The sequence below is a fragment of the Leptonotus elevatus genome, chromosome 11 (assembly GCF_054856555.1).
Source record: "Leptonotus elevatus isolate MCC_2025b chromosome 11, RoL_Lele_1.0, whole genome shotgun sequence".
NCBI classification, from domain to species: Eukaryota; Metazoa; Chordata; class Actinopteri; order Syngnathiformes; family Syngnathidae; genus Leptonotus; species Leptonotus elevatus.
The window spans coordinates 7,063,923-7,090,184 of record NC_141249.1 but is presented as its reverse complement, the minus strand read 5'-3'; the positions used below and the strand labels follow the sequence as shown (position 1 = coordinate 7,090,184).

At 40.2% G+C, this 26,262-nt stretch overlaps 1 protein-coding gene across 2 annotated transcripts in view; it reads right to left on the bottom strand.

Annotated features, from left to right (window-relative positions):
• The window catches only part of dennd1b (DENN/MADD domain containing 1B), a 138,262-nt gene that overhangs the window by 91,040 nt on the left and 20,960 nt on the right, over positions 1-26,262 (bottom strand). For both annotated transcript variants that reach the window (XM_086089998.1, XM_086089999.1), the window contains exon 3: positions 18,704-18,747. In XM_086089998.1, the coding sequence (XP_085946124.1) occupies positions 18,704-18,747 (44 nt within the window). The remainder of the gene's footprint in view (positions 1-18,703; positions 18,748-26,262) is intronic.

Below are 26,262 nucleotides of genomic sequence, written 5' to 3'. Positions count from 1 at the left end.
ATCAAAAAATAATAATAATTCAGTTGAAATATTCTGGAGTATGAATCAACGGCGGTAGTATAAACTGTTTTAAAATAATACTTCCATAAAATTCGAACATTAAATTCATCTTCCAAAATAAGCAGTGTCTGTGGGGAAAAAGTGCAAAAAATTAAAAATCATATTCTTAGCGATGAAATGCGCATGTAGCACTTGTCAGGGACTTACTGGTACAACGGTATGCCAAACACGGTGGCATTTTTGCCGTAGAGACAAAAAAATAACGTGAAAGCTATGCGAAGATATCAATGGACAGTATTCAAGTTAGGTGGGCTTACTGAGTGGCAATGTAAGATGGCCGCTGGTGGCTTCACTTCTCCCGGCAGTTAGTAAGCAGCATTGACAGTCCATTCATACAGCATATAAGTACAGAAAGTTTGAATAAGCAATTGGAGTTGTCACGCTGACCCATTTTATTTTGTTAATGCGGTAACCCGCCACCCATGGCATTTACAGCAAATGCAATGTGAAAGTGGCAAATGTTTTAGTTTTTTTTTCTACATTACATGGAAGTATCAGTCTTCTGTCACTCCTTTTTGCCTCCTCTCTTTTATCATACCTGACCCGACTGTGATGAAGATACAAGAATTGCACAAAAGAAGGTGGTCCTCCACAGTTTTGTGCAACACCCTACGCTCCCCCACCCCCCACCCACACACCAACAGCACTCACATATATGTACCTCCCTGTTAGCCATTTTCCCAAGACAATAGAAAAAGAGGCAGATAATATATTTGGAGATTTGCAAGGAGGGTGGCGGGGGCAGTGAGGGAGGCATGTGCTGCTAGGTTGGCAGACGCCGGTATGCGTGTGTGCTGTTTTTCGTGAGTGGAGACAGGGGTATCACTCAGTGAGACAGAATGCTCTGGGTTCCCCCAGTGGACCATCCTGCTATCACTGCACCGCCACACTACAACAGCAGCTTTGCATCATACCCCTGCAGAATATAACACAGTACAACAGGGAGGCGCAACAACATTTCAGCAAATAGAAGCAGTCTTATTTCTCTTAAAAATAGGTCTCAACTTAAGTTACATTCTCATTCAACCCACATTATTTTAGGAGTGACTCTTTGTGGTTTGCCTTCTGCGCATGCTCGAGTCTTCTTCTTCTTCAATTATTTCTATTGGCTAAGAATCTTGGTTTTTGTAGCACAGAAATGACTTCTGTGCAGCACCGTTCCACTCGCTAAACAAGCCTCACTTGAATACTACACTGATTGCTCAGCAACGTTTTCATGGATATATGTACAGTTACAGTATATAAGTCCATGCTTCTGGCATTGCAACCCAACGGAAATACTTAAGCTAAGGTCAACAAAATGACGATACAGCAAATAACCACACTTTTGGAGCGAGGTGGAAACCGATTACTTTATTTAGCATGGTGACTGACAAATATAATGTCGTCTATAGAACATAGAAAGTGAAAAGCAGAAAGGCCATCTATTTGTGTGATGCTGTTGCCTGTGCGTCGCGTTTTCTAACAGGATGTTCAAATTGAGCACAATGACCAGGCATACGGGAGTGTAACTGTCCGTTCAAGCATAAATCATTTATCCTAAATGTTTCAGAAACCGAAAATATGACCTTAAACTGAATGTCGACTGCATTGTGACCCCAGCTTGGCTGTTTCTAACGCACAAGGACCCTTGCTTTTGGCCACTGAGTCAAAATAAAATGAAGAACACCAGCATTAAAAAGGTGGCTACCAAAGCGAGCAAGTTTTAAAAGTGTTCATAAAAAAAAAATGTCATAGTCAACTCGACACTAGCCTTGGTGTTTCATTTTGGGTGTTAACTTCATGAGCGACATTCACTTGTGCTTTCACATGTGCTTTCAAATACTCTATAGCTGAGGGAAATAAAGAACTGTGAATGCGACTGTGAAAAAGGAGAGTGAAATGGAACATGCTGAAAATAATCAGGCAAGAAGAGGTGAAAAGAAAGTTTGTGAGGAAGGCTGAAACAGACAGAGAGAGACGAAGTGAATGTCATAAGAAACCATGGAAGTGATGGAAAGTTATTCAGCGTGCGGATACAGCGGCCGAAGGAGGGAGGCAGAAGGAACTAAGTTCATGCCCCTCTCCCCATGCTGCAAGGACTCGTCCCTTGGGGGACTCAGACTTTAAGCCTCTGCCCTGCTTTATATTCCCCTGGCTACTGCAGCCAGATCAATCTAGCTGGCTGCCCGACGTAGCTCAACCTAGTTCAGGGCAGCTCGGCCTCCAGAGTCCTCTACAAAGAAGCTGGTTTTTAACAGGAACAAATTCTGGTAGCAGACAAATTTAATATCATAATTAATATACCAACACGCATTCATGTGTCAGCGTTCTAATAAAATTGTGTGTCACTTGATTTGGTGAATAATTCTCTTAATTTGTTTCAGTGAAACCAAGACCTGCTTTTATTTTTGTTGTTTGTTTTATTGCTTCCCAACAGAATTTTTTTTGGTGAGAGATTTTGGGTCCTGTATTACTGAAAAAATAATAATATCGACAAAAAAATGCAGTCAACATGTCCAATGACATGGATTAGCAATATTATTCACTGCATGTGAACATCCATTTAAGAGTCCACATAAAATTATAATAAATATTTTCTGCTAGAGACACATACAGTATCTGATCAACTACGTGCAACTCGTTACCTCATTCTCAACAAATGCCAACATGATAATTATATGAAGCAAAAACTATTATATTACTATAGGAAATAAGATTTATTTTGATTCTCAACACAAACCTGTAAAGAAATATGATTGACAAAGTAGGGACGAGTGTGAACATTTGTGGTGTAAATCCTCATCCCCAATTCGGACTGCTTTATATTTTGGGCGGTTTTACCCAACTAACTTTTTTTTCCCCCCGTCCCAGCCTTTTTCATTATCTGAACTAAACCACTACATAAAGTTGTAGTGGTTCCGATGTACCTGCAGTCACTTTATTACATCAATATATGCCGTAGATTACTAAAATTGTAGTGTTCTGACCACAATAGAACATAATTCCAAATAGATGTTGCATTGTCTAGTTGACTAGCCGTATGAATCCAAGTCACAAAGTATTAACTGCAGGTCTCATAATAATAATGAATGTTCAACAATAGATACAAGACATTCCTTTTTTGAGTTTGGAAATAATCAAATGTATTTGAAGCAATGGCTTGGATTTAAGCCAAAAAAACGTACAATGACCAGCCAATAACTATAATATTAATACAGTAAGTCAGTATTGCTCCATACACACCAAACACAATATTTCCTCAACCTACTTTCGCCGCTTCTTTCCTATCCCCCACTCACTGTCCTCTCTCACCTCCCACCTAACTTGGGGTCGTCGTCTTGAATTCCCCCCTTCCTGCATACCCCACCTTTTCCTCACCCTTACCAACACCCGCCGTCCCCCCCCCCCCCTTTTCCCAATTAGTCTGTCTGCGCGCAGCTACCCATCCGATGCCTGCCCATCCTGCCGGTGCTGGTCCGCTCATCCAGCCCCTCTGGCTAACATGACAAAGAGAGTGCCTCAGTATTCAAAAAGACACTCTGCTTTCAAATGCCGAATGGTAGGGTCGACCTGGGTGCAGCTTTAAGCAAAATATTCAAATTCTCAGCCTTCCTTTTTTAAAGAATTTGCATGGATATGCATTAATTTGCAATGTGTAAAGGCACAAGGACAGCTGAGCTTTGGTTTTAAAAAGACTGCAAAAATAAATAATGCAGAGTTAAAATGTATGATGGCATGAAATCTTGATGGGTAAGGCTGGTACAGTAAAACCACGGTGGGAAAAGAAAGATGAAAACACAAAGTCAGAAAAACACGACACATTCACACTAGTGATGTAAAATCGACAAAACTTTATATCCAGAAAACAATATATATCCCAATAGAATACATTTCCTTAGAATTACATAAAATGAAAAACTAATTTCTGCTTTATTTTCTACATTTATTTATGGAACACGTTTGATATAGAACACACAGTAAAGTGAATAAAAAATTCTGAAAAATAAAATAAAACGCATCCATCCATCCATTTTCTTAACTGCTTGTCCTCACAATCTAGTAGTTAACCAGTTTTCAAAAATGCAATAAAGTGCAAAGCTTTTTCAAAAAGTTCTAAATAAATTCACTATTTCAGAAGTTGAGTTTTAGGAACACACGTTTGTCGACTAATTATGAAGGCCAAGGTTTACGACAATACAAGAATAAAGGTAATCTTTGATCAAGTGAAACAAGCTCGGCAAAATTTTTGTTGGAAAAACTCATGAAATAAAACTAGTAGTATGAAACTACTAGAATCTTAAACGTAGAATCTCAGGATCAAAGACATGAGGTGATTTGAAACAAAACCATTAAAATAGTATACTTTTCTTTTACATAAAGAGCTGTGCAGCCAGGTTTATATGTACAAGTTTCAAAGAGAACGTCTGCAGAAATTTCAGACTGATTGATTGACATTGTTTTTTTGTTTTTTTTAAGGGGACAGTGCAATTTCATAAAACACATGGTAAAACATGGTTTAAAAAGTCAGAAAAAGCCAGAAGACTATTTTGCATTTGCAGTCCCAAACAGAATTTTTTTTAATAAGGCAATGCAGAAAAAATTGTCTGGGAGACTATGAAAGACAGCATATTTTGACCAATTAAATATAATGGTCTCACCTTTCCTGAGTCCAAGATTAACATCTACCTAAGTGATGGAACGGCCAAAGTATGGAAAAAGAATTATTATGCTTATGATCCAAAACACACAAGCTCGTCTGTGAAGCACAATAGAAGTAATATTATGGCTTGGGCTTGCATGCGTGCAACAGGCTCACTAGTCTTTAATGATGATGAAACTCATGATGGTAGCAACAGAATGAATTCTAAAGTCTAGAAAACTATTTTGTCGGGCAATTTCCAGATAAATGCGTGCACACTAATTGGGAAAAGCTTCATCATACAAGTTGACTGTAAACACTGCCAACACAACAAAGGAAAGTGGGGAAAAGTGGAAGGTCTTAGACTGGCCAAGTCAATCACTACCTTAACCCAATAGAGCATGCATTTTACCTCCTGAATAGGAGACTGAAGGGAGAAACCCACAGAAACAAAAAATAACTGAAAGAGGTTAAAGTAAAGGCCTTGAAAGCATTTCAAATGAAGAATGCAAAAGTCTGGTGACGTCAATGGGTCGCAGGGTTGATGCAGTTATTCCAAGTGTTCCAAGGGTTATGCCACCCCATATTCAATGTTCTTCACTTTAATTTAATAATGTCTTTGCTCACTTGAAAAGTTATTCTTCTTCTCCTTCTACTTCACTTTTACAAATGACGGAAATCCATTGGGGGAGGGCAAAATTAAAATGTCCTAAAAAAAATATTTTTTTAAACTATTTAAAAAAGAAAAAGACATTTAGAGGTGTGGCAGCTTAGATTTAGGAGCAGCAGGCTGCCACTCCTAAACAAATGAGGAAACACTGATCTCTGTAGAACGGATCTTTGTCATACAACAAGGACCCTGTATATTTGTACTCTTGGTTATACACATTTCCTTGGAGCCTTAATAATAAATAAACAAAACTAAATATAAGCTTAAATGTGTAAGACTGAACAAGACAAAGCCTAACAGTGACAGGCACAAACAGTGGATATAGCAGCGAACGCAGAATAAAAGGAAAGGAGGAGAAGAACAATGGGCAGAGAGGCAAAGCCTCCACTGGCCGCTGCAGACCACAGACCCTGCAGAGATTCCTTTCATTAGGATTTAATATTATGCTGCTGGCTTGCCATTCTGACCTGCACTATGTGCCGGTAATAAGAACGGCCTTCAGAGCTGGACCAAAGCAACAGAGCTGCTTGAGCTGGGGGGAGGAAGGTGTAGGGGGAGATGGAAGAAAGATGGAGGGGTGCATGAGCCGATGTGGTGCACTTTCAAATTGACACGAGGCGGGGGTGTTACATTTTCACATTCTCGCTCATTCCATCCAAGCTGCTCTGGGAGGGAAATGGAGGAAGAGGGCATTTTGGCTTCCCGGAATTGATGAAATCCCTCCATCAGTGACCCCTCTGGAGCAGAGAATCTGCAGTGACTAAAGTTGTTTTGGTTAACAGCATCCCATGTTGCCACCTCCTTATTCTAGAGGCGTTGAAGGTGGCAGATTGATCTTCTGCCCTCTTCAAACACTTTGCCAACACTTGTCAGGTATACGTGTCCTATAGAAAGATCTATGGCTGGCTGCACAATCAATTTCCGGACCTTTAACAACAGTAGATTTATTTCACCATCCTGAATAACTTCCCTAAGCCAACTGGTAATTTAACAAAGCATCAAATGATGTAAAAAATATTTCGATTCAAGGCCATGATTACTTTTGATGACCAAACCATCTCAAGTCTCTCTATATATATAAAATGTATTTTTTCTTACAGTAAGAAGTTGGCCTGCCCCCGCTGCTGAAAAAAATCCTAGAGGAAACACTGTTAACTACATTGAAAAGCAGTATTTAACTGCCACTGCCTATTCATAAGCTCTTAATGAATTACTCATATAACAAATTTCCAATGTAGTAGTAGACATGGCAGCCATTGTGTTGCAGTCATTTAATTTGAGACTCTTCCTCAATGTATGTATTTATGTTGTGGGGTGAGGGGGCAAGCAGCTTAGAGAATGAAAATACAGCATCAACAACAACAGTGTGCATTATTTCAGTGCTAATACCCTGTCCTGCTGATGTCCTTTATACGCATCACAGATGGGCTCAGACAGGGGAGAGCAGCAATATTATGCCTCTGCCGAGATCTTCTGAATATATTACCAAATGATAGAGGGAGACGTCTCACTCCCTAACACACTCGCATGCACACACATTCGCATACACTTGGAAGTGTTGGGCCAAGAGCACTGCATATGCCCAAACATACAAGCATGTGCTTCATTAATGAAGTGCCAGGAGAAGAGGGGAAAGGGATAGAGAGCAAGCACGTGTGTGTGTGTAATTGTGTGTGTGCGTGTGGACACGCACTAAGCGGCCAGGGGAGAATTTCCTTCTTTAAGCTTTTCACTCCCACTGGGCTTAGCTCGACTGTATCAACCCTGATGTGGGCCTGCCTCTAACACATGGCGTCAGACACACACATGCCCCATAGCTCCCTATCCCAAACACCACCCTCTGCCAAGTGTTGAGGAAATAGTTTTTGCAAGTTGGATGTAATTCCGCAGTCTAACTTTCCAATTAACTGTAAATAATCATAGTCATAGGCACGTTTTTTGTCCGTAATAGCCATGGTGGTCAACACCAGTGTCTAAACACAAAGACATAAAAACAGCAGCTTGCCACTGCATCACATTTAACTATGACTTTCAAGAATAATAGGAGACAAAATATTTTTTATAAAATCCTTCTTGGCATGAGAAGGGCAGTAGCGCCACCACCAATATCCCGTTTGCGAGGCAGCTTTGATGGCTTCATCTAGAGCTGTAATCACCACTTTTCACTTTTGCAGTTCAACTGATTCTAACTGCACCAACACATTTCACCACTTCTTTGCCTTTACAGTCATTGGACATTGCAAATGATACGGAAAGGACAGTTTACGGTAAAAAAAACATGCCTGGCTTCTGCAATTCTCTCTACCATGGTTCATCTCCCAAGAAGCAAGCCCAGAGGTCAGCACTATCAGGACCCATGAGCAACAAAGGGTGCTAGTTAGGCATCCAGCTCAGTGCCGGAGCCAAAGGCCGACTTAGTGGGGCAAGACTGTCCATTAGTTAAGACCCTGGAGCACCCCAGGGATCTGAGGGTGATAAGGGTTAGAAAGAAGAATAAAAACACTATCAACCCAGACACACACACACACATATATATTCTCAAAGGCATACACAGATCATATGAGGCCTTGTTTGACACTGCTGTCAGGGTGCAGTGAAGGGGAAAGACAAAACCCCGTGACACACTGACATCATACACTTACAAGTACACAAATACATGCAGATACACAGTTCAGTTTATGCTAGACAAAGAGGTTTAAAATTCTCTTTTCCATTTCATATTTCATCTTAGTTTACTATAGCGTTATAGCGGTGCAAAACCGTTTAAAATAAATAACAGGAAATCTATTATATATTTTTCTGCATGTTGTCAAAGCTTGACAAAAACAACACTCTTTGTATCTCCGCCCCCCCCCCCCCCACACACACACACACTTTTTTTTTTTTTTTTAAAGACGGGTGATAAAGTCAGCTTGTGAAAATCCATTGGTCTGACAGAGGTGACATATATTGAAAAGTGTCATCTTTTTCCTGTTGTCGCGCATCCCTTGACTTTTGACTGTCAAACCACGAGTCCACACAAACTCCCTGTGGAGTACTGCAGTGACAATTCTTCAATGTCAACCTCCTGAAACTCTTCAGATATACAGCCGGTAAATTACTCTCGCAAAATATAGGAAAAAAATATGAATATTGCACTTTTACACTTTCTCTATATCCATATTAAATCAGACAAAATCACTTCCGGCAATTAATATAGTTAATTCGAGGGTCATGCATATAAAGTTGGAGTTGGCTGCCATATTCCATGACACCTCGGTCCCGAGACACTCAGACATTAAAAACCAGTAAAAAAAAATCAAGAGCAATTGTGGTATTACGACATGCTGACGGAGGGTAGATACATTTGAATCAGGTGAACAGTTCCCAAACAATTTGTATATCTGTCTCCCACTTTTTAAGGGACCAAAAGTATTGGGGAAAAATAAAAAATTATATATCAAACTTAAACTTTTTAATACTTGGCTGTGAATCCTTTGCAATCAATTACAGCCTGAAGCCTGGAACGCATAGATATCAATAGACACTGGATTTTATTCCTGGTGATGCTCTGCAAGGCCCCTACTACAAAGGTCTTCAACTCCTGCCTATTATTTGAAAATGTATCCCTTCAGTTTTGTCTTCAGCAAGTGAAATGCATGCTCAATTGGATTCAGGTCAGGTGATTGACTTCACAATTGCGTAACGTTCTTCTTGTCAATGAAAAAAACAAAAAAAACACCTTTGGTTGCTTTACCAGTACGCTTTGAGTCAATGTTCATCTGCACTGTGAAGTACTGTCCAATGGGTTCCTCAAGCATTTGGCTGAATATGATTATGAATATGATTTTGTCCGAAACATTCCAGAACCTGCTGCATTTGACAGCAGTCAAATCATCAATAAATACAAAAGAACCAGATCAAATGGCAGGCAGCTATACATGCCCGTGCCATGACACTACCAGCAGGACCATGCTTCACTGATGAGGTGGTATGCTTTGGACCATAAGATGTTGTTCTTTTCCTTCTCCATACGCGTTTCTTCTCATCTTTCTGGTGCAAGTTGAACATTGTCTAATCTGTCCATAGGATGCTGTCCCAGACCTATGAAGGCATATTTAGATGTTGTTTGTCAGACTCTCATCTGGCCTGTTTTGGAGGCTCACCAATGGATTACATCTTGTGATGTCTCCTCTAGAATGTTGTCTTTAACACACCTACCTCCTGGAGAGTGTTCTTGGTCTGGCCAATTGTTGTGAATGGATTTTTCTTCAACAGAGAAATAATTGTGGTCTTCCACTACAGTTGTTGTTTTTTGTTGTTTGGGTTTTTTCATGATTTTCTGGGTCTTTTGCATTTCTGAACTCATTGGTGAATGCTTTCTTCTTAAGAATACGCCAAACAGCTGGTGAGATGAACACTAATGTTTTTGCTAACTCCCTGATGAGTTTGTTTCGAGTTTTTAGCCATAACGATGGCTTGCTTCGCTGAGAGTGACAGCTCTTTGGATCTCATATTGAGAGCAAAAAGCAAAAGATTCCAAATGCAAATAGTATACTTGAAGTTAACTTTAAACCTTTTGTCTCCTCCTTGTAATTGGTAATTAAGGAATAACACACATGTCCATGGAATAGCTGAGCAGCCAATTATTTCATTATTTTTAGGTCCCTTTTAAGTCATCAAAATCTGGGAAGTGGTAGGAACCAAGTTTGACTGAGGTTGATTGGTTAGTCCTTCCAATCCAGTAGCAGGTGAGTGGGAGCAGTCACAAGTCACTCAGATTTCTGATCAGGATGCCGAAAATGATTGTGCTGAAAGCTTTGCTGTATACGATGAAGAGCATCTTGTTGTAACTCTTTAGTGTGGAGTAAAATGGCTACTGCAACCTCTGTCAATCTATTTGCTGTGTCAGTAAACTGGTGTGGTCCAAGGAAGGTGGGAGACAAGCCTTATTGTGTTGGAGGACAAGCTATTCCAGGCACTTGGTGAAGATTGGGGTTAGTGCCACAGGGCGGTAGTCCATGAACCTGGCAGTGGTAGTTTCCTTTGATAAAGGCATAATGATGACAAACTTCAAGCAGCCTGGGATGGTGGCCTGTGTTGGAGACAGGCTGAAGATGGTGATGGCTCTGAACTCCTTACTTGGAACACTGGCAGAGAGATAACCTCCTGTACAGACACAGTCAGTGGTTGTTCACTGGCATCTGGCTGGGGCAGGGGTGGTGTGGCTGCAGACTGCTGAGGTGTGACACTGAACAGCGCAAAAAATGTATTCAACTCCTCAGCTAGTGCAACGATCAAATTCCCAGTCCAGTATGTTTGTCTGCCTCCTGAAGTTGTTGGAGACGTGGTTCTTAAACTGCTACCAGTAGTCTGATTTGAGAATGATTTCGACATAAAGCCAATGCTAGTAATGTTAAACTCACAGTACAGTAGATAAAGTTGACACAACCTTATTTAAATGTCAGGTTTTTGTGGTATTAAAAAAAAGGGACCAAGAACAATAACTTCAATACGTTTCCACCATTACAGTAATGTGATCAATAACCTGTACATCTCAATTAATTTAAAATATATAAACAAAACAGAAGTAGAAGCTAACTGAAAAAATGTGGTTGCACAAGTGTGCACACCCTCTTCTAATGGGATGTGGTTGTGTTCAAATTTAACCAATCACATTTAAAGTTTCAAACCCGTGTTAAGTTGGAGTCAGCACACGCCTGCCAACATTTACAGCGTGTTTGACTTACCCAAAATCTATTTCAGATGCTTTAGTGAGCTTTTCATTACATTTTTTTTGCTCTCTCGCAGAAGCTTGAAGGTTTTGACTACAATTTCATGGCTTTCGTCCAAAACGTCTAAGGTCATGCATGCTGAAGAAAAACAACCCCAAAGCATGTTGCTGCAATCACCACACTTCACTGTAGGTATGATGAGAAGTGTTTGCACCAAACATATGTTTTGGCATGATGGACAAAAAGCCCAACCTGTCCAGACTCCAGACCATAACAAAACTTCCCAAATATGTCAATCACACGACATAAACAATCACCCTTGTAACCCCTGTCCAGACTATTCTCTGAAATCAAAATAATGTATAATGGAACCTCTGTTTACAAACTGCCGTGCTGGCAAATCAGTTCACAAACTATCCATCACTTTGCAAAATCACAGCATACGTGCAGACCGCTCAGTTGTGCTGTATCTTTGTTTTTGCTCCAAAGGTTTGCTCCAAAGAAAGTGAAAGGTGCCTATTTGCAATACTTTTTAGAAAAACAAATAAGGAAACAATAGCTAAACATGAGAATGGTGTTCTGATCTTGTTACAGTTTGGTTTGGCGAATAATACCATCTGTTGGGGGAGCAGCCGCTCCGTTGCCTGGCCCCTCCCCACCACCAGAGTTGCTGTGTGAGAGGGGATCCGGTGGCTCGGCGGGAAGCTCCCGCTTGACGTCTCAGGGCAGCGTGCTGCGCATTGGCTCTCTACCATTCTTAAGAACAAAGCAGCAATAAAGGGTTCATTTATGCCTACATTTATTTTTAACTAAACCCATGAAACAAGTTAAACGTAATTTATTTCTGAGGCTGGAATGGATGAACTCGATTTTCATTCATTTGAATATGTTCAATCCCTTCGGTTTACAAAGAAACTAGCACCGGATAACTACCGGACCGATATTAGGAAAGCCGCCTCAAATACACTAAGGTTAGCCCAGTCACTGTCACTTCAAGAGTCCACGCCTCTAATGCATGACGTAATAGGTAAATATAGCGCGGCTGGGTGCAACTTCACAAGTAACATTGAGCCATTTGCAACAACAAATTCCATTTGCCCAGTGTGGGTTATTTGAACAGTTGTTGTTTCCTTCTCTAAACATCACAAGCCCCTGTAGCATTTAAAAATGTCTTGCACAGCTTGGAAACTTGTTAAGTTGTTGGTGGCAGGACTAACTAGAGAAGTTGAAACTTTGGCGACAAACAGCAATATTTTTAACATGGACGCCGGACTGTGGTTTCCAGCGTCTCAGGCATGAGGAACACAGAAGGATTATAGTTTGAAAATGACTGCCTAGACTTGCTCTTTTCATTTTGTAGACAACATGTGCATTGAACTTTGTGCTTGTGTTACATACGGTACGACAAACCATCAGAGAAGATTTGCTGGGTGAATAAACATCAGGTATGATATTTAAGTGTTTGGGGACACAAACACAACACAAACACATTTTTACATTAAAACTGTATTAGTCAGGCAACAACAGGTAGTTTTACCTTTTTCTGAGCAGTTCATTTGTCACGTGTGTTTAGACTGTTGCTGGTGGTCAGTAATAATAATAATAATTTCAGCATAGGCATAATACATTTTTAAACAATTCAATTTTCATTCATTACAAGTTGAGCTAACCAGACTGTGTAAATGGTTGTCTGTTTCGACCAACCCAGTAAACAACTGTCCAAGGTGTCCACTGTCCAGTGCAGGGGTGCTCAATACGTCGATCACGATTAACCAGTCGACTGCGTAGGTTATTGGTGGATTGCATGAAAACACGCGACCTAAAAAAAAGCAAGGCAAGAGGTGCCCGCTGGTCTTCGCCAAAGTCATAAAAATACAGTATAAACAATAAATAAATATAATAAAAAAAAATTATAACAAGACTGAACTATATTTACAACTTAAAAGGTAGTTGTGGATGGATTTATAATGATTGTGGTTTAAAAAAAAAATATTCGTAAGTGCACACCACTCGCCTGGTCGTGTGTTCCCATTTACTAAATGGGATGCTCGCGCTGCAGTTAAATGAATGAGGCTGAGCTCTCCATTCAGAAATGGCTTCGCGAGCCGGTCGTGAAATCAAGATCGCAATATTTCATTCTTGGTGGTCAATATGAAAGTAGAAATATGGTTCAATGTTGGTGCGACTTCCGTGCGGTGCGGTGGGGTAGTAGTAGCGTGCCGTGCGGTGCGGTGATAATTTAGGATATGATAATAAAATACAGTTGAGGACCCCCCCCCCAAAAAAGGGTAAATCGCAGGAGGTTGACTACTTAAAGAGTAGATCTTGGGGCAAAATAGTGTGGGCACCCCTGGTCCAGTGCATATGAGATCTCTGGCCAGGTTACATGTTACACTGCATACACTGCTCATTATTCCCTATATCAAGCCAACCTTTGGCGCACTTCAAGTAAACACCTACTTTGACTCATCCACCAACAATATCCTCTTCCCAGAGGGCAGTATCACCTGTAAAGTACATCTTCTGTTTTTCGCCTAAGTACCGCAGACCACTGCACTCTCACCCACCAAGCCCCCACCACGGAAGGTTGTTACAGAGTTGTGACCACCAATCACAAGATGTCAGGCAGTCAGTACTGATAAAGTACCTTGTCAGAGCAATACTGTGTTATGCCAAGGTCTAAGCCTCAGTGGACATTTTTTCTTTTTCTTTTTCTTTTTCTTTCAAACTCCCATTGTACCATTGTACTTACTTCTAACCCTATTAGATATCTGGTAAGCAGATCTGGTAAGGTAAGGGCCTGAAAAGAGTAAAAGCTGAACATATTTGCTGTCAAAGAAATGAACTGCTACAAACTTTAATGAAATCATAAATCTGCAATAAACTGTGAACTAGTGTGCGTCATGCGCTTATGTTAATACGTTGACAAAGTACACGTACATGTGTACATTATGTACTTCAACCGAGCCTTAGCAAACAGCGCATTTCACATCGGTGCAGTCATAATCGGGTGAGTTATCAACACCGAGACAAAAAAAGTAGTGATGTGCCTTTCAGTCGCAAATGAAACACAGACATTGTTAACTTCTAAGAGCCCGCAAATGATTGTCATTTACTAATTGTCAGAGGCTAATTGACAATTTAGCCTGACTGCACGTGCATAATGCTGAAGGCAGGAGGGATATTAATATATACACTCTGAAACATCTGAATATAACTTTATAGAATTAATATAATTAATGTATGATGTTAATGAAGGTGCCAGTGTCTCTAATAAAAAGTATTGCTGCTTATGATATTTCTGCCCAGTCTTGATGTTTTATCTTGTGTGTCTTGTTCAGTGGTGGTCGTTTTTCAGCCTTCCTTACCTTGGCCATGTCCCTGATTATTGCACACCTTGTGCTTTTTGGCACTCCAGTGATGTTGCGGCTCTGAAATATGGCAAAACTGGTGGCAAGTGGCATCTTGGCAGCTTCACGCTTGATTTTACTCAATTCACGGGCAGTTATTTTGCGCCTTGTTTTTTCAACACGCTTCTTGCGTCCCTGTTGACTATTTTGAATGAAACGCTTGATTGTTCAATGATCACGCCTTAAAAGCTTGGCAATTTTAAGAGTGCTGCATCCCTCTGCAATACATCTCACTATTTTTGACTTTTCGGAGTCCATCAAATCCCTTTTCTGACCCATTTTGCCAAAGCAAAGGAAGTTGCCTAATAATTACACACACCTGATATAGGGTGTTGATGTCATTAGACCACACCCCTTCTCATTGCAGGTATGCACATCACTGATATGCTTAATTGGTAGGAGGTAAGTGTTGGGCCTATATATATATATATATATATATATATATATATATATATATATATATATATATATAATGTAAAAATTGGAAGTTATTTAATGCTGGGGTAAGGTGTTTAAAAAACTTGTTTGATATCAAGACAGGAAGAAAATCACAGAAGGGAGAAAAAAAAAGAAAGAAAATCTTATTTTGAATAATGTCACTGCCATGTGCTTTTTCTATAAGTATAAAGGGGGGAAATCTATTAAGCCATATCGCCAGCCACAGTTTAGCTTTTAGATAAACTTTTTAATCATTCTATTTTCTATTCTGAAGTGATAAGTGTGCCTTCTAGAAGTCTCACCACACTTGGGTAAGCTATAATTAACTTTCCTGTGTGCGCGCTACTTTGACTGCAAGTGCATGTTCAGTCTGCAGATCCACCCCCCCAAAAAAAACTTTGGGATGACATTTGAGAGGAAATGGATGGATATCCATCTGTCTGCTTCATTTGGAAAAAAAAATCCTTAGGAATCCGATTCAAATATATTTTTAAGCCACCTTTCCTCCTTTTTCCGTCCCCGTTGCTCTCTCTATAACCAAGTAGCATCTGCAGTTGACCGAGACATCAAGAGACTTAGGAGCTCAGGGAGGAATAGGAGAGCAGGAGCGGAAAAGAAAAAGGGCAGCTAGCAAAGGAAAAAGGGCAGCTAGCAAGAGAAAGAGGGAGCAAGTGCCTCTCACGTCAGGTTTCCCCAGCACACCCCAGAGTGCCAGCCAGCCTGCAGTCTGTTCTCCTTTGAGCTTTCTATTCTACTACAGAACAGAAAAAAATCAATTCATATTTCCATAATCCACACTCCTGTCTGTCTGCATGTCTTTGCCTCGCCCCCTCCTTCCATCGCTCTCCATCTCTTCTCTCTCCCCTGGGGTAGACTAACCCCTCCACCCCGATCCTACGGCCTACAAATGTCATTACGCTGAGCAACAATAACGGCCGAAACAAAAGGAGGCCTTGCTCTGAGCTCTGAGCCCCTCTGCAGAGACTGTTGGCTGCTGCTGCCATATGCTGGCCAACACGGGCCACAGAAAGAGACAGAGTCTGGCTACAGAGGACTTCAGCCTCAAGCCCCACAAAGGAGGAAAAGAGCCTTAATCCTGGTAATGAGGCCAGTGAATACAGCCTTTATGTATACAGGGGAAAGGGCCAATCCCTCTGTACACAGCACGCTAACTAGCCATCTTAAGGACCATCTTATCCACACAAACGATCTGGTTGACAACAGAATGAAAAAAAAGTAAGGTTGTGGTGGTTGGAGGCTAAGTAAAAGAGATGTTGAAAAAGGGGATGAGGTCTGGACACATGTCAAGACTCAAACTATCACACTTGTGTTTCTGTCTTTCGTTATTTCAACTGCTTTTCTATTGGAAATATGGTAATTCAACCCAGCATCCTCAATAGGTACATTAGCCCTCTTGAACACATCTCATGTAAAAGTTAAGCCACTCTTTTTGCCTTGTGGTAAATCATAATGAAAATGCTAAATTATGTATGTGATTGACATTCCATTTGGAGCGAAGTCAAGAGGAGCGAACCTTGAAGTCAGGGTGTATACAGTATTACAAGTGAACTTTTCCTGTCACTGAGGCACAGGATTCATGTTTAAAATTTACATTCAAACTTTTGCACAAAGTTGGACTTCAAATTTCAATTGGAATGGTACTGATGAATCAAAAATGCTGCCTTAAGTTCTGTAAAACAGAAATGTTTGAATAAAAAGTAGTGGCAGTGTTGCATAAGTGAATCATGGGCATGTGTTTCCTCCGTTACGGGGTAAAATATTTATTCTGCAGTTTGACTAAGATTATTAATTAAGCAAAATGTGCGAAAGCGAGTCACCAACTGTCATTTTTGTGATGGTCGGCGTTTGGCTGCATCGCAAGGTGGGCCTAAAGCTACCTACAGCAGTGACACCCAACCAGTGTTCACTTATTGGTCACAAAATTACTTATTGACTAATGACATTTTTGTGACAATTTTGTTTGGCGTTGTGCCGTGAGATTTTTCAAATTAAAATATGTGCCTTGGCTCAATAAAGGTTGGTAGTCACTGACCCAGAGAAGCTGCAGATGTCTGCATGTCTTAAGGCCTTAGTTCATCTGCTTCCTACTCTTTTTCGGACTAGCTATATGGTGTCTGAGATATTTATAATGACATTTATTTTTCCAGTTTTTTTGTACTACATTATAGAAATTCAAAAAACTCATTACGTTCTTTGGTCCTTGTAAGAAATTAGAATTTGCCCAAAGGATACTTCTCATCTATTACAAAGTGGATCTGAAAAGCTGGAGAGCAGTTAAATCTGTAAAGGATTGGTTACTGTGTTGGGAGATATTTTACCCACACATCAACATTCCAGTATTTTTTTTAATGCTCCATTATAACCCTTCTTTCAGTGATGCGGTGCTTCAGCTTTAGCTTTAGCAAACAGTCAATTACTTTAAGATGAACTTCCCTTACCCACTGCCAAAAAAAAAACGGGTCTTGCAGGTCTTGTTTTCCAGTTGTTGGACTACATCTTTTGCATTTCTTTGACTAATTCTGCCTGAAAGATAATTGCAGCAGAGGGGCACAATCATGGCATCATCACCACTGGACAAGGACATCACCCCCTCCACTGACAGCCTAGTGTGCTTGATGCAGAGATAAATCTTTTAAATACAACAGGCCGTGATTGTTTTGATCAAGTTGGATCTCCAATTTTGTTCTTTGATGGTGAAGCAATGCATGAAGTTTATTAGTGTTTCGTCTGTATTTATCTGAAAATGTATGAGGTGACGATCTTATAACCCCTTCTGGGTTTTCTGATCAAACCTGCACAATCTCTTCTTATAATAATGGTTATGCTATTATGTTGCTTTTGCTGTAAATGGGTAAATAAATATATACATAAATACAATGGTAAGACTGCGAATAAATGGCCTTCCTGAGTGCATTTTTATAAGATTAAAAAAAAAGCCCTTTGATGGGTGATAATGAATCAAGGATAGTCAAAATTGACAAGGCAAAGTTGTGATTGCCTGTGTAATCTAAATTGTATGATTTTTTCAGCAAATGTGTTTGGAATAATATCTCAGACTCACCCATTTAGATGGGACCTTACTAATATTGTAGGACTGGATGCTGAGTTGCAGAGTTTCAACACTGCAGGACACAACTCTTACAGGTTTAGGGAAACAAACCGCCAGATATCTACTTCAAAACATCAACTTTAGGAATGGAATCAACCTAATAATGCTGTAGTCATGAAAAATGTAGCACATTGCAAAACAACGAAAGCGAGAAGCTGAAAACGAAAATGTGCATTCCTGTCACGGTTGCATGATAATTAGTCATTCCTCAGTTATTGAAGAGCCGCTCACTGCTTTCCATTACCAGCAACAGACATGCAATGAGACAGAGATACAGAGTAGGAAAGACAGAGAGGAGAGAAAGCACAAGCAGTGATGAGGAGGAGGAAGAGGAGAGGGTTCCACGGGAAGGCATGATGGGTGAGAGCACTAGGAAAGGAAGAGAGATGGGATAGAGGAGAGACACAGAGTGAGGGGTAGGGAGAGAGCAAGAGGGCAAGAGAGTATGGGAGAGTATTTATGTGTGCGTGTGTGAGAGAGAGAGAGAGAGAGAGAGAGAGAGGTAGAGAGAGGTAGAAAGAGGAGAGGAGAAAAAGAGGAGAGGAGAAAAAGAGGTAGAGAGAGAGAGAGAGAGAGAGAGAGAGAGAGAGAGAGAGAGAGAGAGAGAGAGAGAGAGAGAGAGAGAGAGAGAGAGAGAGAGAAAGCAAAGTGCGTTCCAACCTGGTCGGTGTAGTCCTGGGGGAAGCTCCACAGCACGGTTGGATCTAGAGGTAATTGACAGACAGCATTAATCAGCGGGTGAGAAACACACCGTCTTCGCTAGCTGCCTCAGAACACATACATATTAATGAGATGGGAGGGGGCAAGGGGTGGCTGCTGCGTCTGTACACGCACGCACGCACACAAACAGACACGCACGCACGCACACCTTTTACTCACATAGCAGCAGAATATAGTGAAAGGGAGAATGTGTTGAGGCTGTATGAGCTGTAAATATGCAAATTCTCAGTATAGACACGATAGCTGATATGATACAGCCAATTATCCACGTTTAAAAACAATCCCATCATCACCTAGGCCTACTCGATTTCATTGATGATAAAATGGCACCCTTCGACTAGCTGGAGGATTGTTGTATAATCATATATGCTTTGTCTGCATTGTATTTTTTTTTTTAAAGGTAAGTCCTTAGCAATGATGATTCGTGTCATATAGTGAGCTACTTAGTTGGATAAGAAGAGATGTCTGGCCACTGATCAGACAGAATTGGCAATTTGTTTGTCATTTGACATTCTTTTTAACGAGTTGTAGAAACTCTGATATTTGATTAATGAAAAATGCACTAACTAAAAAAATATCAAGTATTAATTATCTTGAATTAATCGGATTTATTAAAAGTGTTTTTTTATTAAAAGTGTTTTGAAGCCATCCACAATTAAAATGTAAAAATACAGCAGACAACATTAGCATGCCTCAAATGAAGTAGTAATTTTCAACAACTTGCCATCTTCATATCTGTATTCAATAAGCTTGCATTTTTCCTAATGTTGCTAATTCAGCATCTAAACCAAAGCTCAAAAGATGTGTCAATGCCCCAGAAAGGAGGCCGTCTCCCTGAACACAGGGGTTTCTGCTAAACATGACTTTGACAACACATAGACCACCATGTGACTACTTCTCAAATAAAGGAGCGCAGTGCAATGGTGGCGCCGTGTGACCTCGGAGAACTCTTTTTTTTTTTGTACCAGAATTAAGTGTATAGTGGTACCTAGGCGTTTGAACATAATTAGTTCCTGCAAAGTGTTCAAAGTCCGAATTGTTCAACCTCCGCAACATTTTTTTCCCATAGGAAATAATGTAAAAGAAAATTGTCGTGGAAAAATCCAAATTCACTCGCGAGTATGGAGCACCTCCGGGAGTATTCACGATCTGACTGGAAATGAGCAGTGCATCGTCTCAACTACCGCAACGTGAGCATTCGGCATTGCTCGGCATTGCTCGGCTTCGCTAGGCTTCACTCGGCTACCCGTTTTCAAGATACGTTCGGCTTAGCTTGCTTTGCTTGGGTGTTCAAACTCCGAAAATGAGTTCAAACTCCGAGGCATTTTTTACTCTGATTTTTGGGTTAAAGTCCGATTTGTACGAGTTCCGAGACGTTCAAACTCTGAGGTTCCACTGTAATTCATCTACTACAGTAGATGGCAGCGGCGCTCTCATTGTCAGTGAGTGAGAGTGGGGAAGGAGTCCGAGGTTTACTTACGACAATTTTAATACACAAATCAAACTATTTATAGTCGCGGCAGAGAGTTTTTAGGGGGGGACAAGATATTTTATTCTTCTTGGGGGGCATAACAAAACAGAATTGAGAAGTATTGCTTTAGCACCAGCAGCCCGGAAGAAGAAACAAACTCGCACATGGCAATCTCCAAACCGTGGGCAATAAATATACAGAGCTGAGAATCGATTCGTCTGTCCCTCAGGGAGCTCCTGTCAGTCGTAGGCGACAGTCAAGCGGCGTTGAGAACAGACTTACCGGTACTACGTTACACGCAAGTGCAGCACACCTGACACACAGCCAAATAAAAATAATAATAATAATAATAGGGCTGGGCGATATAAACGATATATTCAATATAAGGTATAACTTTTTTTTTTTTACTTAATTACAATCAATGGTCCAACTAGTCACTTCTGTTCACAATACCGAATCATCTACTAGGCTTCCATCCTCCATTCTAGTTGTTGGTATGTCAATGAATCAAAAATAAAGAAAAAAACTCATCAAAAATAGGAGCACCTATAGTCCCTTTTAAACCGGCACTAAACAAAACATTGAACAGGAAATACACAGTCTGAGTCATAGTATAGCAGTTTTATTTAATTTTCATCAGTTACCTGAGTTTACATATTATACCCCCCTGCTGAATCACTGTCATTCTTTATGTCATCTGAAACTACGCTATGTAAAATGAGACAACCAAACATGTAAAATATGGTCAAGCTGTATCTCCCCCCAAAAAAGGTGCGACCAAAACCTGTGTGGTGCGACCAACAGAAACAGTTGGTAGCAACAGTGCTACCAGTGCAAAAGTTAGTGTAGAGCCCTGAATATTTTTTGTTTGCACTATTTTGCACCAGAGAGTGCTGACTTTTAATTTTGATTTGAGATGTGCACAATAAATGTTGTTATCCAAAGTAAATGTATTCTTTCATTGTTTTTTAATCCATATAGCTTCTATAAAGGACTATGCAAACCTTTAAGCAAATTATTTATAAAAATACATTTAAAAAATGTAATTATATATATACACTGTTACCGTGAAGGGATGCAGTTTATACCGTGATATGAATTTTGGGCCATATCACCCAGCCCTAAATAAAATGGTGTTGTATACCTTTTGGACCCACAGACCGTAGTAACATTGTCCCATATTGTTTTTATTTCCTCAATCAACACATAGTATGTTTGTATGTCTGTTGTTTTTATTCATATTTTTTGCTTTATTTGGCTGCGTGTATGCAGTGTGATGTAAGAATTACGTTGTCAATGCAAATTGCCTGTTGCCGACGAGGGACGGACTAGGCCCACATGGGCTGGCCTAAAATACAGACGGGAGTTCACTGACAGACCAAAAATATAGTCCCACTCTCTATACACACCAGGGTGGTACAGTTCTTACCTTAAAAGAGATGTTGAAGAGTTCAAACTTAGACTTTCAAAGGAGATATAATTTGTCATAATGGATAAAGTTAAAAATTGCCTATATTAATAGTTTATACTACAAATAGACCAAAAATCAAAGTAAATGTATGGAGGTAAATTTGGTGCAAAACTAACTTGTGCAAAAAATGTGTACCTGTAGAAAAAAGTCTAAATTTGTATCTGTAAAAGTCGTGATTTGTATCTGTAAAAAAAATGTGTGCCTGTAAAAAAAAATTTTGTGTCTGTAAAATAAATTTGTACCTGTAAAAAAAAAATGCGTATGTGTAAAACAAATTTGTATCTGTAAAAACAAATTTGTACCTGTAAAGGTCATGATTTGTATCTGTACAAAAAAAAAATTTGTACCTGTACAAAAACTATAAATTTGTATCTGTAAAAGTTGTGATTTGTACCTGTAGAAATGACAACTTGTAGTCAAAGAAGTCGCCACTAGGAGTCACAAGTGGGTTTTCTGCTGCTGTTCTGTGACGTGAGTTTTGCCCCATTTGTTGCGCTACAAATGGAGCAAAACTAATTTGTACTTGTAGAGCGCCTGATTTGTACTTGTAAAGAAGGGGGCGGGCTCTGGTGTAATGAAGGGTTGTTTTGACCAATCAAGTGAGAAGGATTTGAGCGGATTGGAGCGCAACCTCATTGGTTTAGCGAACGACGGTGGCGGGACTCGCGGAAGGATACAAGCAGGACACATCGTCGCCAACCAACATACATATTAAGAATACTTCAGTCGACTGAAGTATTCTTCCTCAACATACATATTAAGAATACTGAAGTATTCTTCCTCAACATACATATTAAGAAGTATTCTTAATATGTATGTTGGTTGGCGACGATGTGTCCTGCTTGTATCCTTCCGCGAGTCCCGCCACCGTCGTTCGCTAAACCAATGAGGTTGCGCTCCAATCCGCTCAAATCCTTCTCACTTGATTGGTCAAAACAACCCTTCATTACACCAGAGCCCGCCCCCTTCTTTACAAGTACAAATCACGGCGCTCTACAAGTACAAATTAGTTTTGCTCCATTTGTAGCGCAACAAATGGGGCAAAACTCACGTCACAGAACAGCAGCAGAAAACCCACTTGTGACTCCTAGTGGCGACTTCTTTGACTACAAGTTGTCATTTCTACAGGTACAAATCACAACTTTTACAGATACAAATTTATAGTTTTTGTACAGGTACAAAAATTTTTTTGTACAGATACAAATCATGACTTTTACAGGTACAAATTTGTTTTTACAGATACAAATTTGTTTTACACATACACATTTTTTTTTTTACAGGTACAAATTTATTTTACAGACACAAAAAATTTTTTTACAGGTACAAATTTATTTTACAGACCCAATTTTTTTTTTTTTACAGGTACACATTTCTTTTACAGACACAAAAAAAAATTTTACAGGCACACATTTTTTTTACAGATACAAATCACGACTTTTACAGATACAAATTTAGACTTTTTTCTACAGGTACACATTTTTTGCACAAGTTAGTTTTGCACCAAATTTACCTCCATATAAATGTCAATTGACACTATTTTCCACATCTTTATTGCATTCATACAAACCCCACTCTTCTGCCTAATTTCTGAGGACGACTCATTGTTTCACATTTTCTAACCTTCCTTTCCCCTGAAGCCCCCACCCCTTGCTCTCCCCGCATTATTCTCTCACTCTCTTACTGGGCGTGTAGAGGGCGCAAGAGGGGGCCTGAAGGGGGTTAAGGCTGGAAGTTGAAGGTTACAGGGGTGAAAAGGACCCCTGCTGCTCCGCCCGGGGACACAAATGTCACCATGACAGATCCTGGAACTGTTAATTCAACCTCCCCTCCTTACAAACCACACACTCAAATTTGAATTGATTGCACCACTACATGTCGCAATTCATGGTGTCTTGACTGAATAAATAAAAAGAGGGCCTCTATAATTAAGGAGGTACAATATTTTATCATGCACACATAAATATGGATCATATTTTAGTTGAAGGGTATTGTAGAGAGAATTTGCAAGTAATCTAAATAAAAATGTGTTATTTACTGTTTAAAATCACAACTTCATGTACTGTTACAGTTTGAATATGGTTGTGATTTACTGTACCTAGACTGCCAATAAGCCTGACAATAAACAGTTGAATATGTCTCAAACAGTAGAGTAACTTCTTGTCATGACAGCCAAGAAACTACAGTTGTCCCAATTCAATCATGTATTCGGAAATCCAGGCCATAAATTTCAGTTGATCAATATAAATTTGGACACAAAGATGATTTTATTTTATTAATTTTTAAAGAGCAACATAAAAATCGGGAGGTACAAAGATATTGATGAATGGAACAGCAATATCTTTGTTTTTTATTAAACAATTCAACGTTTCGGGTTTGTGTGGTGGCGTGAAAAAGACAAGAGGCAGGAAAAAAGCCCATATCCACCTGAGTGGCGAAGGTTTGCGAGTGTTTGCATAGGTAGCGAATGTTGATTTTCATCAGGGTTCGTTCAAGGTCACAAACGGTCGCAAAGACGTTTGCCAGGCGTTCGCCAACAGTTATAATGGACGCAAACAAGTTTTCTTGTCACAAAAACGTTTTTAACTTGCTTGGTTTAACTTTCTTGGTGACAAGGAAAACTGTTTGCGGCCATTACAACTGATGGTGAATGTCTATGTAATCATGTGCGACCTTGAACGAACACTGATGGAAAAACAAAATTTGCTACTCTCAAAAACACTTGCAAACCTTCACCTCTCAGTGGGATACAGGCTTAGATTTCCCCAAAAATCGTATTGATTATTGTTGAATATTGAGAGCTGCTAAAATAAGTAAATTGGCTGCGGTATTGCTGGCAGCTAATATGACCAGGGGGAAAACAACCTAAACAGACCTGTTCTGTGTGAATTGAATTGAAATCACCTATCCAGAAGTGGATTCCTAATTTCACACCCAAGAATATAGTGGCGGCCAAATGTGGCGACAAGCGAGGTGTGACCATTGGACCCTGCCATGTGCACGTGGGTCCATGTAAACAGTCACATGCATGTTTACAGTGAGACAGCAAGCTCATGGCAGATTATTTACTATATGGTAGCATGTCCATTGATCCCTGGGGCCTTCAAGCATGGCTGACCTTCAACAGTCAGCATGTGGGCAACATGTAAGCAGCCCCTGAGCAATGGCACATTTACTGAGAGGAGGGGGTGGTGGGGATGGTGAAAAAGAAAAAATCAATGCTTTGGTTATTCCTGAGACACATGTCTTTTAAAGTCAGCGGTGGAAAGTGAGCGAGGCGAGAGGAGGGTTAATAGGTGAAGGGTGTTGGGAACGGAGTGCAGGGCATCAGGGAAGGTGCAGGAGGCTATGAGGAGAATATGTAAGAGAAATGATGAACCTCTGCCATTCTCAGATGACACTAGGAATGGGTAAAAAAGTCAGTAATTTTTTTAGTATGGATTGATTGTGGTCGCTACGACCAAGCACCGATTCACATAAAAACAAACGGTACCACATTTTGGTTCAGAAGAGCATCTTTCTAAGGGCGCACTCACACTAGGGCCATTTCTTCCGTACCGTACTGAAGCCTGATTGCCCCCCCCCCTCCCCTATCCCCCTCCGGCCCGCACTCACATGACTCTAACCAAAACGTGCCCAGGCCCAGTTGCCTCCGAAATATACGTCATCACGTTAATTCACGCAAGAAGAAGTCATCATAGGAGTACCGCACTTCATCATCAGACCAACTTGAGCCCTTTGCTGCTGCCACCATCTCTTTGCTAGGGACGCTCTGGTTGTTGTATGGTCAACAGTTCTGAACGCTCGCTATATACGACACGTCATGGTTACATTTCGTGCGGCGAGTGCGCATGTGCGGCGAACCGTATCTTTCTCTGGCCCACTTCTCCCAATCGTGCTAAACTAGGGATCCAAACCCTACTCAGGTGCGGTTCGATTGCGCTCACACTACCGGACTTTAGCAGCAAGCATGCTTGTGCACGGTGCAATGGCCCTAGTGTGAGTGCGCCCTAAATTGACTTTGCCGGAGAGGAAGAGCTGGCGATTGTCTATGCTGCACTTGAACGGAGTAGTGCAAGACCCGACTAAATGTACAGCTGCCCGTCACCAAGCCACACAACTAGAGTATATGGAGTGTATTGTAACGATGGTAAAACCAATAACTTTATATTTTGTAACACATGTATTGATTTATTGTTTGTTTATATTTATACTTTATTACTTATAAAATGTTATACCGTTATTTATTTTTACTCCATCTTCTACAGCTCATTTTAAATTAATGATGTTGTTGTTTGTCAAATGTTATATAGAAAAATTTATGTTAATTGAAAAATGTTGACATTTTATTGTTAAATTAATATTAACTACCATAAAAACACACATTAAAGGTGAAATCAACCCAAAAATTGTCTTTACAATAATTATGTTGTATGTATGTCCCACTTGTCTAAACACGGCTGTGGATGCGCAATATGAGTTAAGCAGCCAAATCTGTTTTTATTCGGAGGGTGGCTATTTTGCCACTTGCTGTCAACTGCAAATGACGTCACAATTGCT